This window comes from Apium graveolens, chromosome 2 (assembly GCF_009905375.1).
Source record: "Apium graveolens cultivar Ventura chromosome 2, ASM990537v1, whole genome shotgun sequence".
Taxonomy (NCBI): domain Eukaryota; kingdom Viridiplantae; phylum Streptophyta; class Magnoliopsida; order Apiales; family Apiaceae; genus Apium; species Apium graveolens.
The window spans coordinates 311,301,749-311,320,834 of NC_133648.1; the positions used below are offsets into that span (position 1 = coordinate 311,301,749).

The following is a 19,086-nucleotide window of genomic DNA, read 5'->3' on the forward strand; positions in this document are numbered from 1 at the left end:
ATATCGCAAAGATGTGGAGAGGTGTTTTGGTATCTTGCAATCTCGATGGGCTATTCTTCGTCATGGTGCTCGGATGCATAAGCGTTCCACACTTAGAAGCATCATGATGACTTGCATCATATTGCATAACATGATAGTCGAGGATGAATTCGTGGAAGAAGATTTTGTAGAGCCGGTAGAAGAAGATTTAATGAATCCATTAGCATCACAAGTTTATGATGGGCCAGTAGATAGTAATGGAGTTCGAATTCCTTTTGCACCAGTACAAAGAAATGGAAGAAATCAACAAGCATTTTGGGATCGTATTGAGAACTTGGAATCAGCTTATATCCATACAATGCTTCAAAATGATTTGGTGGAGCACAACTGGGCAATAGAAGCTAATCAATAGTTTTCAATTTATTATCTCTTAAAATGTACGACTTGATAATTTAAATAAATTTATTTTATTGAATTCAAAAGTAGCAAACAAAATTAAAATTAAAAAACATAGAACATAAATGAATCCATACGGATAGGGAAGTCCAAGGAGCTTTTTATTTGAAAACATAATAGCTAAATCTAATCATAAAAATCATCATCAAAGCGAGGAACATAAGCACTGCCAGTAGTAGTCTCATTCACTTGTTCCATGATCTCAGCCTTCTTTCTTTTAAACCATTTTTTCGTATTAGGGGTCATTTGGCTAGTATCCATTGTCATGATCTTTGTTTGCTCCCTTAATTCTTCAATAGCCTCGTGTTTTGCCAATCTTGCTTCTTTCCGTTCCTCAAGTGCATCAAGTCTTGCCTGCCTTGCTTCTTTTCGTTTCTCAAGTTCTAACATCTCTCTCGACATTTGAAGGGTTTCCTCGTCTCTTTTGATGTTGGCCTCCACTAGTTGTTTTTGGTGACATTGCATATTATTGAAAATAGCTATAGACATCTCTTCTTTTTCGGTCATACGTTGCTTTCCTTTCTTTTTTGCATGTTTGGACGCCTTTACTCCCATCGGTCTAACTGGACTAGAAGGACTTTCTGTTTCTCGATTAGACTCTGGAGTCGTGAAACCTTCTTCATCAACGCAATCATCACTATTCAAATTGATTGGTGGTGAATCCATTTGTGTTGGAAAATTTTGTTGAAATGGAGGAGAAGTAGTGGGAACGTCTATAAATTGAGGATGTGCCGCAACTGCTTCATAACATTCCCATTTGTCAAATGTCTTATTCATTTCCTTAAAATATAGTCCTTGAGCCTGAGTTATCTAAAAAAATAATAAATGTTGGATACTAAGTTATCACATAAATAATATAAAAGCGTATTTAATATATATATATATATATAATTATAATTTACCTCATCTACCAAATTGGTTCCGCTTGCACTATATCTACTAGCTTGATTTTTTGCACATTGCCATTTTTTTAGTGCTCTCTTCAATGGTGTCCAATGCGAGTCAAGAGCAACTTTTGAACGAGGTTCGGCATGAGGATTCTCTGGAGTGCCACACCAATTTTTTGCATAATCATCGTGAATTCGTCCCCATAAATTATTTTTGTTCGAATATCGACTGGTGATCGGATCAACAGATTGTCGAGCCCACGAAACACATAATTGTAATTCTTCGGAAGGGAGCCAATTAGTACCCATTTTTTCTTAAAAATATAAAAGTACGGAATGTGTAAAAATATATGAGTGTAATTTTTTTTTGTTATCAAAAGAATACCGAAGCTGCTATTTATAGGGCAAAAAAACTACTGTTAATACTCAAAATTATAGCTGTTGGAAAATCAGACCGTTGTATAACATAAAAAGAAGTGAAAGGACTTCTTTATTTATGGGGCCCAACAATTGCAGCCCGTTAGTCACTCCTTTAGTAATCAACGGACTCATCCACAGATTGATGGACCATCAATTATTGATGGACCAATTCTTCACGCGGTGCACACAGTTTTTGGAGATACAAATTGAAAAAACTGCTGAACTGATGGTTTGCTCTCCCGGGTGCATATGCTCTAATGAGTACTCGGGAGGGCCTATTTCCGATCTGATTTTGCTGTACTCGGCCATAACTCGGTTTTTCCTTGACTCAGGTCAAACTCGGGCAAAACTCGGATTACTAGGAAAAAACTCAGTTTTAGAAGAAAAAATTTGAAAAAAATAGTAATGTTCCAAAAAAGAAACTTGTGGGTACTAGTTTTTTTTATCGTAGTTAACCCGCAGCCGCTACCCTTCGGGTGCGCACTGGATAAATCCTACGGCCTCACGCAATAGTCTGCAAATCACGTGAAGGCTAATAGTTTGTAACAAATAAATACATCTTTTAAGTATTTATAATGTTAAAATGATTGTAAAAGGCTAGTAAGAATAAGAAAATAATAATTAATTATATTACATGTCATTTATAAAATATTACAAGTTAAATTCATACTAAACTAAAAGTTACCGGTCATTTAAAATTTTGAGTTTTATATCGAGTACTATTTCGAGATACCCGAAAATATATTAAATATCTTGTATATCATTTATTCATATAATAATTTAAGTTAAATAAATATTAAAATTAAAAATTAATATTTTATTATCCGAGTTTTTGACCAAGTACTCTTTCCGACTACTCCCCGAGTACTGCGAGTACTCGTTACTCCGTGGTTTCACCGAGTCTAACCGAGTACCGATTTTTAGAACACTGCTCCACGACATCCTTCAATTTTCAAATTTCATTTTATCACGTATTTATCTGTTTTTCATTTTTTCAATTGAGTAAAAAATCAAAATACCCACCAATTGAGAAAAGATGCCCATTGTTCAATATACCAATAAACAGGAGTGTCCACCCAAAATATTCACTGAACACGCATTTCAGACATGCATATTTACTTTTTAAAAAAATAACAAAAGATATGCATTACAAAAATGCATATTCACTTTTGTCTACTAGTGAATACGTATTCTTAGAATGGGTATTTTTATTTTTATTTTAAAAAAATACGCATGTAATGAATGCGTATTTAGTAAATATTTTACACGGAACGTACCGTCAATAGGTATTCTGAACAGGAATCATTTATATTTGTTTATTCGATAAATAATATCATTTTTGATAAAGTAATATTTATTTATGGAAATGTATATTTTAAGATATCTACTGTATCGATTCTTTTAAAATAAAATATTTGAAAATGTATAAAATATATCCTATGATAAAAAAATTATATTTAATTCAATCACATAAATAAACATTACTTACCAAAAAATGATATTATTTTCGAATAAGCAGATATAAAAAATTATTAATTTGCCAAATTCCGGGAAAATATGATTTTCACTCATTTCAACCTTATACTTGGCATTTTGTTAAAAAAAAGTCAAACCACTTCTTGTTGTTTCGTTAAAAGAAATAATTTATACTCACTTCTCAAAATCCCAAGATCTAATTTTTTTCACAAAGAGGGAGATAGGTATATATAAGTTAATCATAAAAATATCACATTTTCAAACAAAGGTCCTGACCTTCCCACGCTTAATTTGGTATAGTGTAACAAATTTTTAAAGTTTATTGGTTGTTACGTTGTTTTGTGTTGGGTTTGATACGCATCTTCAAATGCCTATTAGGCGTTAATACGCAACTTGAATATGGGTATAAAAGCTGATGCGACATACAAAATTGCGCATCATCATATTGGCAATCATACCTAGCGGGCATTTTGGACAGAATTTTTGGAATCTGACACGTAGAATCATGAAAATAAAAAAATGTTTAATTTTGGTGATAAGCCCAATGAGAATTAACTTTAATTTCATTATTTTAAATTCTATTTAAGCAATTAAATTATAGATATATTACCAAAATAAATTTATGACTCAAAAATATATTTAAATAATAATAAGATCATATTTATAATTAAATTAAATTTATTGACTTAAAACTTTTTAAATTAAAAATATTCATTTTGTCCATGTTCTAAATACATAATATCAAGTATGATACATCATCCCCGTATCACTTGATCCAGATTATAATTTCAACCTAATGTGAGAGAACACAAATGACAGTGTAATATTTCATATTACCGGTGAACAAAAAACCGACCAAATCGTAAAATCGACCCAACCTTAGAGCTGCATAAAATTTTGGTATAGACCTGTAACCCAGGCCGGGCCGGGTCTACCGGTGCAAGACCAGGACCGGACCGGACATACCCGGTCCGGTCCCCGATCCATATAATTGAAAAAATTCGGTCTTCGGTCCGGTCCAAGACATGAAAATATCTGATCCCAACCTGAATGGACCTGAATTCATATATATAATTGTTTTACCTTTAATTTATGTCTTATAAGATCATATATAAACATTAAATATTCACTCATATGATATTTTATTGATTCAAGTTAATAGATAATAAATTCATATAATAAAATAGATCGATACTACACTTTAAATTACTCAATTTCGCACTTAATGTAATAAAATATTGATATTCATACTCTTAACATTTAATATTTACTTTTAAAATTATAAAATATGTACTTACTTTTAAATTTGTATTGACGTACCAAGTAACAAAATTTTTAATGTATATAAATTTTTATATATAAATATTAATTAAACCGGTCCAAACGGTCCGATCCCGGTCCAATCCGGGTTTTTACGGTCTGGTCCGGTCCTCGGTCCTTAATTCTGAAAAAATATGGTTTTCGGTCCGGTCCGGCCCGATTTTTGACCTTTGTGCAGCCCGACCCAACCCGCCCTTTATTTTGACCGACGGTGCCGAACTATCCAAGACCCGAAATTTAATTGGTTTAATTTTTGGTCACCCAAATATAATGGGTGGGTCAAGATCAAAGAAATTAAACACTTACTAATCCAACCCAACCAAATTTTATAGGCTTAGTATTATTATTTGAAATTTTAATTTATGTATTTAGTGTAATAAATAATATATTGAACATAAAATTATTATTTTACGGATAACACACCCTAAATTATTGACTTTAAATTAGAAGAGTGTATGGTACGCATAATATTCAATAATATATATCTTCTGTTAAATTATGGGGTACACTTCAACTTTTAATTAAATTTATTTATAATTTTGACTCCTAAAAATATTTAAATAAATTTACTCGAGTTTTAACACAAACCAACCGGACCCAACCCGATCCAATGTTAAAGGGTAGAGTTGGGTTGAAAATAATGTTTTTGATTAATGGGTTCATTTTTTGAAAACCAAATTAATTGGATTGGTCTAATTTATTACCCCTAACCCGTCCAACCCGATCCGAGTTCATCCCTACTTCATGTATACAAATACAACATATATAATATTTTTGAAATTAATTGAGTGTCCGACACGCATTTTAAGATGAAGAGAAGGTATAGTTCTTTAACTTTATTTAAAATTTTTATATTTCTGAATAAAAGTTTAAACATTCTATTTTTATTTAGAAAAATAATTTTTTTAAAAAAAATTATAGAACTATACTTTCTATTCATATTAAAATGTGTGCCGGAAACGATAACAATTGGAATTGCGAGGGAATAATAAGCAACGTGGTTAGCATAAAGAAAAATGTTAGTTGGAATATGTCCCCAAAATTGTTCTCAATTAAATATATGTAATACGGATAAATAATGACTTTAATCAGGGTTAAAAAAAATTAAAATAAAATTGACCAATTTAATTTTTGAAATTTGAACAATATTTTTAAATTATATATTTTTAATAATAAATAAGATAAATATATTAAATATTATTAAAATATTTTAAATATATCAGATTTTTACCGATTAATTTTCTGATTTATCGATTAATCCGTAATCAATATTTAAGTAGATTAATACGGATTATCGATTTTAACAATCATGACTTTCTTCTGAATTCGGCGTGTATAAAATGGGTTTACGAATTAAAATATGAATAATGTGGCGCTTGTTTGGGAAAAGATTGGGTCAATTCGTACCTATCGGCTATCGCTATTGTAAAATAAATGAGGTAAAAAAAATTGAGTTGGTTAATTTTTCATTCATACCAAGAAGGATATCAAATCCAACAAATTGGCTTAACTTTATCGCAATAAATATACAAACTGACATGTATGCATTTATAACTAGCAATAAATTTACTAGTGGTTCTCTCCACAGGTCAACCTTCAATTTTGGATTTCATTTTAACATTATTTTATTATAATTAACACAATTACTTGCGTTTTTATCTACCTTTGGTATATGACAAGAGAAGACAAAAAAATAAATATGTCCGGTGTTATAAAAATCGGAAAATCATATTTCAGATAAATTGAGAAATATTTTTTTAGTCCGTGGATAAATTATAATTATAGATTTTCAAAATCAGAACTATACGTTTGAGGTATCAATTTACGATTTATCGAGTGATTTTTAAAAAATTCGGCGATATATTTAAATATGTCAAATCGGATAAATATTTTTGACCAATTTTTTAGCAATGTGAACAATAATAAATTGGCACCAAAATAGATAAACTTCGATTTGATAATATCAATAAAGATAACTGCGATATATGAAGATTATAATAAAATATTAAGTCACAGAGGATCATATCTCGTCTGATTATTTGGTTAAAATAATTATAATGTAAAATATGTGTTTTATACTAGAGAAAAAAAGGAAAGGATATGCTACATTACTAGACATCGTGAAAATCACAACTAACCGATTAATTATATATATATATATATATATATATATATATATAATATTAGTATTTTTTAAAAAGAGATATTCACGTAACTTAAATAAAGCAAAACTTACATCCCAATATCACATGTTGTATTGTATCTAATAAAAAGTAAGATATTGAAATAATAATAAAAATGTATATTTATATAATGAGCTCAGGAATCCTAAAAAGTCAACTTTAGCTAATTATCAAAAATTAAGTCAGGTTCTAATATAAAATTAAGATTATTTTCATAAATGCAGGGGTATTAATTCTACTATTTAAAAAATATCATTCAATTTTTATATACAAATTAGTAATCACGTTAGATAATTTTTTTTAAAATTAACTTTAGAAACTTTTTTTTCTTATATAATTATGAAATAAATTTTAAAAACTAAGAATAAAAAATATAATTAATAATTTTTTTATTAATTTCACTTAAAAGTCAAAATAACAATAAAGATAAAATAAAATGAGAGGAACGACCAAGGACTATAATGGTTGAACTCTTGTAACCTGGGGATTACATTTAATTTTGTAACATCAATGGGTAAAACTGTAATTTCACAGGAGGTTCCCTGTCTCAAAATGCCCACAAAATATCTCTTTATTCTCCTATTATATTAAAAAAAACAAATGGATTTTGAGTTGGTGGTAAGTTATAATGCTTCACTTTTTTTTTTTTAAAATAAAGCATTCATCATAAAGAAACTTACCACCAATTCACCTTTCAATAGAGTTCAAACTTGAAATTTGATAATTCGGTTTCTGTGAACGTTCTAAACCTTAGATCCAGACATACAAGCTGAAATTGGATTGCAAACACCTATGATGGCTCTATCAAATGTGTCCACAAAATTACCATGCACGCTATCTTTTCGTTAGCAAGAAAACAGAGAATTATCAACAAGACCGGCCATGGCATTTGATTCTTAAGTTTATTCTTTTTAGATAAGATTTCAGGCAGCAACTCCAGGAATGTAAGACTCGAGCATGAGTTGTGCCTTGGAAGGTGAATCGATCTCGACAATCATATATGTGAACTTCCATTTGTTTTCTTCCTTGTCTTTGAACATTTCAGTGAAAACTTTCCCGTATCCATGTGGTCCACGCACAAAGAAATTAACCTAAAAACAGACAAGTTAGCGGTAACATAAAAGCCCCAACTCGTAATGTAAGTAAAAAAACGATTTTGAGTTTATATTTTCAGTTTTGTTGTGCTGAATCATGTTGATTTCACGAAAGCTATGACCATGTCAGAAAGATAAGATGGATCATCTTGCAATGTCTTTTCAAAAGTTCAATAAAACTTGCCTCAACATGCTCAATGCCATCTTCGTCAGTCCAAATTCTATGAGGAATCCGTTGACGAGCAGCACGATTCCTTGAATCTTGACCATACCCGGTAACAGGAGAGCCAATTCTCACGCTAACCTGTTCAAAAGAACACAAACGGTTGAAGTATACTTTTCAGTATTTAGTAGTATAAGACACCACAAGTAAGCAGCAAATAAGACATCCTCAGGCTAGCTGTGTACTAGAGAAGATTATACGGGCGGAGATAAATTTTTAAATAAAGCTAGCTATATTAATATTAAATTTTGGTCAAGCGAAAAGAAAAAAATGTAAATAAATGAAAAATATTGATGGCTTCTATATGGCTGTCATGTTGACGGATTAATTTTATGATATATTTATGCAGATGTTAAAGATGTACAAACATAAGTAATGTTAATTGCATAGTTTTATCGCGGAAGGTAATTTTTTAAAAGTTTTATGTTAAAGGGTACAACATCCAAGAGAATACAAAATTACATTATCATAAAGTAAATTTTAGTATTAAAAAAACCTGACTGTCATTCTGAACCCTTTTCAGAGCTATTCCAAAGACCTTGTACCTGTGTATAAAAGCAGTTCTCGATTTCAGTAAATGAAGAAGGATGTAATCAATCTTGAAGATTTCACTTTCCAAAAGATTGGATAGAAATTCTAGATAAGTAATCAAGTTTTACTCTTTTGGAGAAAATATAAGCTCCGAGAAAACACCATAGGCTGCAGCAGCAGCTATTCCAAGACCTGCAAGAATGATAAGACTGTATGAAGCTCCCTCAGTAAATGTCACCGGTTTCTGTGGGATATTATATGTTGGAGCATCGAAAGGATCCTCAACCGTAGAGATTTCTCTTTCACGCTGCTAAGAAAAGGAGATACGTGGTAAATCGGTGACAACTTCAAGTAACCAAAAGTACTTGATGAATACAAAAACAACACATCCCGGCAATACATGATATGAAACCTGTGGAATTTGACACTATGAATTACATGAAATATAGAAAAAGTCATCATCTCGTTAATAATTAGTTTTATGCTATATCTATTGGAAATTTCATGGTAGGTACGCCACATGCGGAATCGGAATATTTAAACAATCAATTCAGAGTATCTGATTTATGTAAATCTGCAAGTCTTACAAGAGTGCAGTTATAGGAAAAACCTACAAGGAGGTTTTCCTATTTTAGTAGCTATTTTATGGCTACACTAAAAGCTTTGAAGTAGGTTGAGCTGAAGTTACAATAATTATGCGTGTTTTTAACTTTCAGTCTCATTATTTTGTAATACAAATGTATCATATAGTTTGCAATGAGCCAATAATCATAAGAGAATGTAAAGTTGCCAGTATGTGATATACCATTTTAGGTATAAACATGAAAATTAATACAAAAGCAGCGCTAATATTGCTACATAGTAGATTGATTACGGCATGGCAAAATAAGTCGAACCTTGGATGAATCTTTTCCTTTTGAGGTTTGGGATGCAAAGGCTCTAGCAAAAATAAACATGGCAGGGTCTGCTGTTTTGGTCTTTGTGAGATGATATGGAGACTGACAGTTCGCTAGACAATTATTAGTTTGATATCTTCTGAATAGACCACCAATTCCTGCCACACAACATTATAACCCTTCAGCCAATAAGCAATGATCAGAAATATCATGACATGCATGAAACCCTTTTTCCTACGTATATATACATGCCAAAACAATGAGGGCAATACCTTCTTTTTGTTTGCCCGCCATACAAAATATAATACCGGGTAACTTGTGCTAAGCATTGGCTGGTTATTGAAACTTTTAATAAAAACACTTTTAGGTAGATGTCCATGTCCAATCCAAACACAGATAGGTAAGGGAAATCTTCTTTAAATGCATAACAATATATCATTAAGGAATCACCTGCTTTGAAACTGTACTGTAGCTGGTCCTACCTTTAGCCCCAACACATCTCTAGCTAACAATAAAGCACGTAATACCAATCTAACCAGACAACACCACAAAATTCCAAATCTAAACCTAGATTGACTAATTTTAACTATCTGGTCAAATTTTCTTACCAGTTTTGTACTCAAAATTTGTTATTTCGTATTTAATCAGATTTTAAATTTCAATCCTACGCTTATATCATCAAAATGACAGTTTATCTACTATGCCAAAGAACTTGTACCAATCACCCCCACTGTTTATAAAATATGATTCAAAAGACTACAATTTGACACAGATTCAGAAAGATCATAGTATGTACTATGTTTTGGATATTGATATGTAACTCTCGAAAGAACAAAATATTTTAATTTAGTTCAATCACAAAGTACACCTAAATACTGACCTGCAGGTCCTAGCAAGCCCTGCAAAAGAAATGGAAGAACAATAAGTAATTAGCTAAAGTTAAATCAAGGAGGTGGGGGAGGGGAAAAAATTAAGCCAATATATTATTCATTATGTCTGTATAGTAACATTTTATATTTTCTCCAGTATTCACTTCAGAGAAGGAACTAAAATAGCTAATAACATGGAACAAACTCTTGATGGAGTAAAGGCTATATCATAATATTTAACATAATGATCAATGACAAAATTACTAATGTCTATAAGTTTTAAATCAATTACTGGGTACATTTAAGAAATAATAGATGACCTACAAGGGCTATGGAAATTTCATATATAAATTATGGCTGGGTGTAGGAGTTGGAAGATGTTTTAAACAAAGTTAGAGCTGGACACTGTTCACAATTCACAGATAAGCATTATGGGAATGGATCAATGGACTGACTAAAATTTGAACAGAGAGTAAAAAGTGGGGGGAAGAATTTTGTGTCAATTCATGTCTTCAACATTCCTTCCGGTGCATTATAACTTTACTTCAGAATATTACATTTAAACCATGCCTATGTTCTAATCAGATGGCGAAAAATCATAGTTTTACAATTACCTTATGTTCCTTTAACTGGTGGTCCACGTTGGAGGCTTTACTAGAAACTAGGGACTAGAGTGCCACGTGAATCTATATTTTTCCAATACAGCTCCATGTTTGGACTGTCAGCCAACATTCTTTTTTAAGTGAGCAACTTCTTGCTACCTGAATAACACACATATTGCCTCTAAATTCTGACGTTACCATTTACTCCATCTATTTTCCTACATCCACTTTATCTACATGTAACTTGTTCCTCAGTAGATCCCACTATCTACATACAACACTTACTCAGCAACTCTGATAAGTCAAAACAGTGATAAGATGGTGGCACATGTTCTTTGTATTCCATAGCTGGAAGAGAGTCTTCTTCTTTGTCAACAAGCAAAACTCTAATATGAATATCAATATGAAAACTAGATTAGGAAAACAAGCCAAAGCCAATTCACACTTGATGTTTTATAAGAGTTTTGCTTGTTAATAGAGTAGAAGCTTTCTTCCATCCTTCCAGCATCAAGAACATGTGCCACAATCTTATAAAGTACATCTTTAATAAGTGTTATCGGTACTTGGTAAAAAGAGACACTGACATGCTAAATTGATAGGGTGGGGAAAATGGAAGGGGTAATTGGTAAGAATCAGAGGCAATATGTGTGTTATTCTTACCGGAAAAGGCCGCTCATAGTAAAAAAACATGCCAATTACAATAGAACTTAACATGAAGCTCTGACAGACAAATATACATTGACACACTCTCTTCCTGACAAGGCCGACAAGGTGGACCACCGAATTAGATAGAAACATTAATTGATTGTAATACTATAATGTGTATAACATGTTGTAAGATTAAATCATTTGCAAGTTTTAAAGCTTAATAATTTCATACTTGTTTTCGTAATTTTACTTCTAGCAAGCTAATGCCAACTTAATTAACCAGCTTTCAGAAGCGGGAAGCCCGTCTAATATTTTCGAGGGTCTTAAGAATTTTTCCTTTCTCTTGGAAATATATTGATAACCCGATAAACTACAAACGAATAAAGTGTAAAAAGAATGAATTATTAGCAAATGCAATTGGCCGTCTATTAGTAAGTTTTTAGGCTTAGTCCATAATTAACTATATTTACTAGTACACGCAAGGTGGGAAGTCTAGTAATTTAAAGATCAAAAAGCTAGGATAAAATTTGAATGGGAACATAAAAGTCAGGACAAGAGTACTTAATCATTTTAATTTATTAAAATTCCTTCAAAAAGTGCTAACCATGACAATGCCGACATCTATACCAAGCCAAACATACCCCGGCATAAAAGCAATGTCACGGGAGATAAAAATACAACTAAACCTATGAAATCTCGCAAAGTATAAAGTTCAATAATCTCATTTTTCTGCCCCCTTTACATATTACCTATGTAAAAGAATAATTCCTCGAGTCAATTCAATTCAGCATTACATCAATATCAAAATCTCTATACATTCTAGTATTGTTCACAATTACACTATCATCACAACCTATAAAGTCACATAAATTTCCAATCACACTAAAACAAGATAATAACTTAAAAAAGGATAGCTTTTTTAAAATCAGAAGTTTCAAGCAATCTAATTAGGGCTGTCAAAAAACCCGAAAAACCCGATATCCGTCCTAAATATCTGCATTCATATCCGAAAACACAAAAAACAAACATACCCTTTTCGTGAAATCATTGGCAGAAGCAGAACCCACATCAGAAAACAACCCATTGCTCGATTTCGACACAGTAGCAATTAATCTGCTCCTATTCAAAAGAACCCCAGCTCTCTTTACACTTTTTGTACAGAACATGATTTTGTACACAAATAAATAATTTTTTGTATTGTTTCAACAAACCCAGATATTAAAAGTGAGAACCAAGTTAAACTATATTTGTATCAGAAAAGAGAACGCAACTTCGAAGAGAAAGTGATAAAATAAAACCCAAGAAATACAAGGGTTTTATAAATTCCGGGTCAAATTGGGTCCAGCGGAGTTGGATCCGGGATTGGGCTGGGTTTAATAGAATCAAATACTCCTAGGTTCACTTAAAGAAAAAGATATAAAATTAGCTATTCAAGCCAACTTTCAACATAAATTTATATTTTCAAAATTAATTATTTCAATTATTTATGATTTATATTTTTTAAAATCAATCTTATTTCACATATCAGTGTATTTAATGTATTTTTTATTAACATTCACTTTGAAAAATATGCTTGCTTTTTTAAAAATAAACATGTATTTAAAACGGAGTAAATCTTAAATATGGGAACGGGGAAAGGACCCTAAAGTACAACAATTTTTTGATTGCTAAAGTGGAGATGGTGTGATTTATTGATTATGTATAATTAATTAAATTTTGTAAAAAATGAGATGAAAATGGAGTATATTTAACTAGCGGAAAAAAACACTCGTGTTGACTTATCTTATTCATGGATTTATGAAATATGTCGGAAAGATATTTGGATTTGCGTTTGTAAATTAATTTAATAGAAATATTTAAATGTATGGGAAAGGTGTTGAGGTTTATGCCAGTAATTCTGACATTCATACATTTGTAGCATTATGTATCAAATCAACAGTATTTGTAGTAGCAGTTACCAGTGAATTGATTATCCTCGTATTCACGATCCTTGAACAATCTGCCAAGGATTTGAAGCCACCATAACAATAGTCTAAAGGGTCTGATCCTCCACTTGTTACAAGTTGTCAGTTCCTGTGAATTTGCTTTTTTGCTATTGCTACAACAAGAGACTTCTTGATACTTGACATCCTATAATCTGTATAGTATCTTATGCACTAACTGTGTAATCAACACAGAAAGAACTACTCTACATCGCAAACACTAAAATTTCTCTGAGTACAATATTTCTGCTTTAGCAGCAGGCTTCATTGCACAACATTACTGACCAGAATGTCTGTGGGAAGTAGACAAATTTGGATCAACTATCTCTTATAATTTCTATATTGTCGTATGATTAATATAGCGATATTTTTGGTGTAAAATGCCTAGGCTCTAGCAATCCTCTGTAAGGGAAAATATGAAGGATATTACCAAAAAATACAATCTTGTTAACTTCATGATTGAAACAATATTGTTTTACATTTATCAAAATTCCTCAAATTAATCCGAATACTTAGAAATCGTCTTCTAACGATTCAGGGTTTGTTCTCAACTTGTTTATCTTACATGCCTCTGTGATTCTCTTCTATTATCTACTTTTCCTTTTCCTATTGTCTTTACATGTAGATGCGATAAGAGAAAACTAGCTACCGCTTACCTAATCATCCCAATCATTTCGCCATCCATCTGAACTAGCTCTGGAGATATTACCATTCCCTGTACTTTGTCTTCCAGAAATACCAGAGGCCGACTTTATGCCCTTCTCTTCATCCCAATCATCATCCCACCTCTGATCCCAGCCTTCTGCATTTTCAACATTCGCAGATGAAACCAAGTCTGACTGGCCCAATTCAAGTTCCTGGTATGGAATTCCATTAACACGAGTATGTCTTCCTTTCCACGATTTGAAACAGGTCAGCGTCCCTCCAATAATCAGAACTGATGCAAATAGCACATATGCCCCGTTGATGGGAGTTATATAAGTTTCAAGAGTAGGAAACTGTGGATTGATGTTGTCTTTAGGCACAACAGCTCCCATTTGAATTATGCAATTCTCATTTACAGCATGTAACACAATTGATGAACTTCCCCTAACGCTGTCTGAGATATTAATCTGGTATAAAAAAAATTGAACACAATAAAATCAGAACTGGAATTAATTTCCTCAGACAAGTCAGCACCATACTTGCTATTAACCAAACATACTTAGTGTGTACCGCTCGTGGAGCAAGTATCCGGGGAAGGGGGTGTAAGATGCACAGACCTTGCTAAGTATATATATTTATCTAACTTTATTTTCCAAGTAAAAGCTTACATTAATTCAGATTCTCATTAACACATAATAGAGAAGAGAAAGTTAAACCTTCTTGGCTTGGTGCCTTGGTATCTCTATCTCCTGGTAGGTGATATTATCGGGAAGAACTGTAACATTGACTTTTAAAGAGACATCAGCTTCATTTAGGACTAGAAGCAAAGATCCTTCAACGCCTAAACAGAAAGAAACGTTTTAGTTTCCCTGTTGCAGCACTAAAGATACATTAAATGGATGTTTGATATAGTCTAACCATGGATCTTCCATAAACTAGTAGTTCATTTGAATATTCCCCTTGAAATTATTATAGTTCCATAAGTTGTGCGTTAATGACTTAATGCTGAGGCAAACACAAGCATGTCAGAATGATCCTCTGATGGATCAAAGTGCAGGCTAGGGAAAACGCATAGGTTTGATGGTCTAGTGAAAGCTTGAAATTGTATAAGTATTAATTTTGATTTTAAGCACCTAGTAATGTACCTAATCATTATCATGTTTGATGTATAACACAATTATCTTTCCCTGACTAGAAGTAAAAGAAGTCCTTTAACAATCACATTTATAACTAAAACATGCTATTCTTTTTTGTGCTATCTACTTGTAGCATGTATAACTACAAGTTCAAAGAAAGTACGTCTGGTGTCTCCTCGACAAACTTGAACATTTAAATGCACTTGAAGTCAATAATTTATTCTGCATTTAGATAAACTAATCTGCAGGAAGCTCACAAAATGACAGAACCTCGTGCAACCAATAATTTTGCCAACTATGCACGCTTCATACTCGTCTGAGAGACTACAATTTTCCTTCAATTATATAGTAAAAACACATGTTTTGTGGTTGAATCTAACAGATGTCACTACAGAAAGTGCCAGTATTAATTTGTTACATGTACGGATAAACTTGCATATCGATCAAATGTGTTACTAGATAGAACAAATTAGCAGAAGAAACAGGGTGAAAAAACAATATGAAATTAATAGTAAAGCTTAATTAAAGCAGCTTATTACTTACCAAGGCAGGCAGTGACCATTTTAATGCGACATTTCTTGGAGAATTTGTCACATGTTTTAGCAACAACTGGTTCTTTATTCGGCTCAGTTTCTTTATTCGGTTTGGTAACAGGTTGCTCGGGTTTAGGCAGATTCATCGGGGCAGGGGCAGCTGGAGTTGTTGAAGGGCTAGGTGAAGGAGATACCTAAACGGCATTTCATAAACGTAATGAAATAAATTTAACAGCAGATACAAAATTCTACATAATATCTTAAACTACAAACTCTACGACATGCAAGTTTCGTGTTTCGCCATATAAATCCGAACAAAAAAATGTAGTATATCATTCGTAAACATTTCGATACAAGGACGCGTACCTGAAGCGGTAATGGGGGGTTATGCAAGGGACGTGATTTAACAGCCGCTAGTTGACGGAGGATGTGACCGAGAGATGTAGCATCAGAAGATTTAACAGTGAAAATGGAGATGAGAAACAGGAGGTGATTCAATAGTATTAGGCCACGATACATGATCATGTGTAAATATGGTACATGTACGGGTTATGATGAGCGGGAATCGAAATTAGAATCGGAGTTATATAAATGTAAAATGACACAAGAGGGGAGAGTTATATGAATGGGAGTTTTTTTGTGGTGTGTTCTACGGAGGGATGAAGAGGAAGACTCGACAAATCGAAGTCTCCTTGCTTTTGTTTGTTTCTTGCTATAACGTGTCGCACTCGCACTGCCCAAACTTGTTATTTTTCTAAGAAAGAACCTTCCCCGGGTAAAAAGAAAAAAAAACTTCAATTTTATTTTATTGTTAATATTAATAATAATGCTAGAAGCAGAAAAATAATTACCAAAAAATATAACAAAATGACATGGTAGTGATTTTAGTGAATGCAGAGGTTTATTTATATTTAATAAATACATCTATTTTGATAACTAATTTTTGTAATCCTAACATTTTCCTAATATTAATATATTTTAATACCAATTAATATTTGTGTTTACTTAAAGTAAAAAACATATCGTGTTATTTGTAAGTGACTAAGTTCAACCAAGACCTTTGACCCAATTGTTGATATTATTTTCCATTTTAAGGGAGTTGGAGTTCGAATGATCATTTAGGACGATGAGTTTGATACATACAAATAAAAAAAAATACAGTTGAACATAAAGTACTATAATTTATTTTTTAGGCACAGTATGCATATATATTATATATTAATGAATATTAAAATTTAAACGATAAACATTTATAAGTAACGCATGCTTTGCATGATCAAAAATTATGGGTTGCGTTCAAAAACAGAATCATATCATAAATAAATTGTGACATCCAACGAGAAAACAAAGGCCAGAGCAGGTGATACTCCATGCTGTCACAAAAAACATGGCCCACGCGTCGGCCCCGCCCCATCCCAAGCACACTCTTGACTCTAGGGGTGAGCAAAAAGCCGAATTGAAATCGAAACCGAACCGAAACCGGCCAAAACCGAAACCGAAACCAAACCGGCGGTTGCGATTTTTAATTTTTAAAAACCGAGACTTTCGGTTCCGGTTCCGGTTATAGGTTAAAACCGAACCGACTAAAATTGAACCGAACCGATTATTAAAATAAATAAATAAATATATAATTTATATAATTTATATGTATTATTAAAATTAATACTTGTTGTTTTTATTATTATTATTATTATTGTTGTTGTAAGTTGCAAGCTAGTGAGTGATGCAGTGTCGGTACCTAGAGGTATTTAAAAAATGATTATACTGTAACATAATATTATAATACTATATACGAAAATTACAATTTACAAGAGAAGAGGCAGAAAGACTATGCACGCATAAGAGATAAAATTAAAATAAATCACATATGACCATGATTTATATTGACGTTTAAGTTAAACTATTTAACAAATCAATGCAATGTCCCACTAAAGCGAGAATGATAATGAGAATTATTAATAGACAAAACTGCATATTCCAGTGACTAAGAGCACTACAGCATATTTACCAGTTTCATTCATATTATTGGAAGGTTCTTTCCGCTTCTCTTTCCCGTCATGAGGTTTGTTTTTTATTTTCATCCGGTTTTAAAATCGAAACCGAACCGTTACAAACCGAACCGGGGTTTTGAAACCGAAACCGAACCGGTGGTTGCGGTTTTCGATTTTAGAAACCGGGGATCTATGGTTCCGGTTCCGGTTTTACCCTAAAACTGGACCGAACCGGGCCATGCTCTACCCTACTTGACTCTACCTTAACTTGTAACAAGCGGCTCAAATTGGAATTTTTCGACAGTTAAATCATTGGGGAAATAAATTATTTATTCTAAGACATCATTAATTTTTTAGATTTTTTCATAAATGTCCAATTTTTTTAAAGATTTGTAAGAATATTATTATGTTTTAGAATTATTTGTAAAAAAAATTTGTAGGCACATTTGCAACATTAAATTATTAATGTTGAAAAATTTTGTAGGCACATTTGCAACCAATTTCGTAGGCACATTTGCAACATTAAATTATTAAAAAAATTATAAAAATATGTTCTGTAAATTACAATCATATTTACAACATAAGATACAATCCCAGATGCAATCTAAAAACAGTTACACAATTTATATTTAATTATAATATATTATGCAATATTATATTTTTACAAATATTTTCAGAGTAAAATAATATATTTACGAATTCTTTTAAAAAATTAATAAAATTGCAAATAATTTTATAAAAAAATAATTTTTTTTATAAATTCCCTTTTCTGATTTGTATATTTCAAAAAGTAATATAATATTAATTATTGACGAAAGTCTGCTGAGTTCAATTGACCGGTTGAATTGAATTTAACCCTTACCTTTATGTTTTTTTGAAAAGGAAAAAAATTGATAAACAAATAAAATACTTTAGTGAAAAATATGTAAAACATTTTCATTATATTTTTGAAGTAAAAATTATGAATAAAAAATATGTAAAATTTGTATTTATCTTTCATTGGCTTTCGGTCTTTATAAAACCTTATAAACTATGTAATATATAATAGATGATGTCAAAGATTACTAGAGTTAACAATGTCATTAATCTTCAGTGATCTGAACAAAAGAAAACCTGATGGGAAGATTGGTTTTGATTTATGCATTTAGTTAAAGTTTTGACATCATCAATCAGAACTTATGCATAATTTCATAATGAACAAGTTGGGGGAGATTG

The 19,086-nt window shown here is 31.7% G+C and overlaps 3 protein-coding genes across 4 annotated transcripts; all 3 read right to left on the reverse strand.

The window, feature by feature from the left end:
- Positions 1-560: 560 nt before the first annotated feature.
- On the reverse strand, positions 561-1,631 carry LOC141703451 (uncharacterized). The gene is made up of 2 exons (XM_074506982.1): positions 1,338-1,631; positions 561-1,245 (listed from the first exon to the last, which is right to left on the reverse strand). The coding sequence occupies exons 1-2, from the start codon at positions 1,629-1,631 to the stop codon at positions 562-564; spliced, it is 978 nt and encodes a 325-aa protein (XP_074363083.1). The 3' UTR covers position 561.
- A 5,643-nt stretch (positions 1,632-7,274) lies between these two features.
- Positions 7,275-12,906, reverse strand: LOC141708723 (putative mitochondrial import inner membrane translocase subunit TIM21). Of its 2 annotated transcripts, none has more exons than XM_074512481.1 (7): positions 12,616-12,906; positions 10,346-10,364; positions 9,466-9,623; positions 8,698-8,879; positions 8,535-8,583; positions 8,000-8,119; positions 7,275-7,812 (listed from the first exon to the last, which is right to left on the reverse strand). In XM_074512481.1, the coding sequence occupies exons 1-7, from the start codon at positions 12,748-12,750 to the stop codon at positions 7,645-7,647; spliced, it is 831 nt and encodes a 276-aa protein (XP_074368582.1). In that variant the 5' UTR covers positions 12,751-12,906; the 3' UTR covers positions 7,275-7,644. The 2 variants fall into 2 exon arrangements, with proteins under 2 accessions (XP_074368582.1, XP_074368583.1); XM_074512482.1 differs by having other exon boundaries at positions 8,698-8,876; positions 12,616-12,894.
- A 1,097-nt stretch (positions 12,907-14,003) lies between these two features.
- Positions 14,004-16,570, reverse strand: LOC141708724 (uncharacterized). The gene is made up of 4 exons (XM_074512483.1): positions 16,247-16,570; positions 15,891-16,074; positions 14,928-15,052; positions 14,004-14,678 (listed from the first exon to the last, which is right to left on the reverse strand). The coding sequence occupies exons 1-4, from the start codon at positions 16,403-16,405 to the stop codon at positions 14,223-14,225; spliced, it is 924 nt and encodes a 307-aa protein (XP_074368584.1). The 5' UTR covers positions 16,406-16,570; the 3' UTR covers positions 14,004-14,222.
- Positions 16,571-19,086: the final 2,516 nt, after the last annotated feature.

Excerpts from the sequence above, each read along its gene's own strand:
- LOC141703451 (XM_074506982.1), bottom strand. The coding sequence starts at position 1,631 with ATGGGTACTAATTGGCTCCCTTCCGAAGAATTACAATTATGTGTTTCG. Across the intron at positions 1,246-1,337 it reads GAACCAATTTGGTAGATGAG|ATAACTCAGGCTCAAGGACT; the intron begins GTAAATTATAAT and ends TTATTTTTTTAG.
- LOC141708723 (XM_074512481.1), bottom strand. The coding sequence starts at position 12,750 with ATGTTCTGTACAAAAAGTGTAAAGAGAGCTGGGGTTCTTTTGAATAGG. Across the intron at positions 8,880-9,465 it reads AAGGAAAAGATTCATCCAAG|CAGCGTGAAAGAGAAATCTC; the intron begins GTTCGACTTATT and ends TCCTTTTCTTAG. Across the intron at positions 7,813-7,999 it reads ATGGCATTGAGCATGTTGAG|GTTAATTTCTTTGTGCGTGG; the intron begins GCAAGTTTTATT and ends GTCTGTTTTTAG.
- LOC141708724 (XM_074512483.1), bottom strand. The coding sequence starts at position 16,405 with ATGATCATGTATCGTGGCCTAATACTATTGAATCACCTCCTGTTTCTC. Across the intron at positions 15,053-15,890 it reads AATGGTCACTGCCTGCCTTG|GCGTTGAAGGATCTTTGCTT; the intron begins GTAAGTAATAAG and ends CTTTCTGTTTAG. Across the intron at positions 14,679-14,927 it reads CAAGGCACCAAGCCAAGAAG|ATTAATATCTCAGACAGCGT; the intron begins GTTTAACTTTCT and ends TTTTTATACCAG.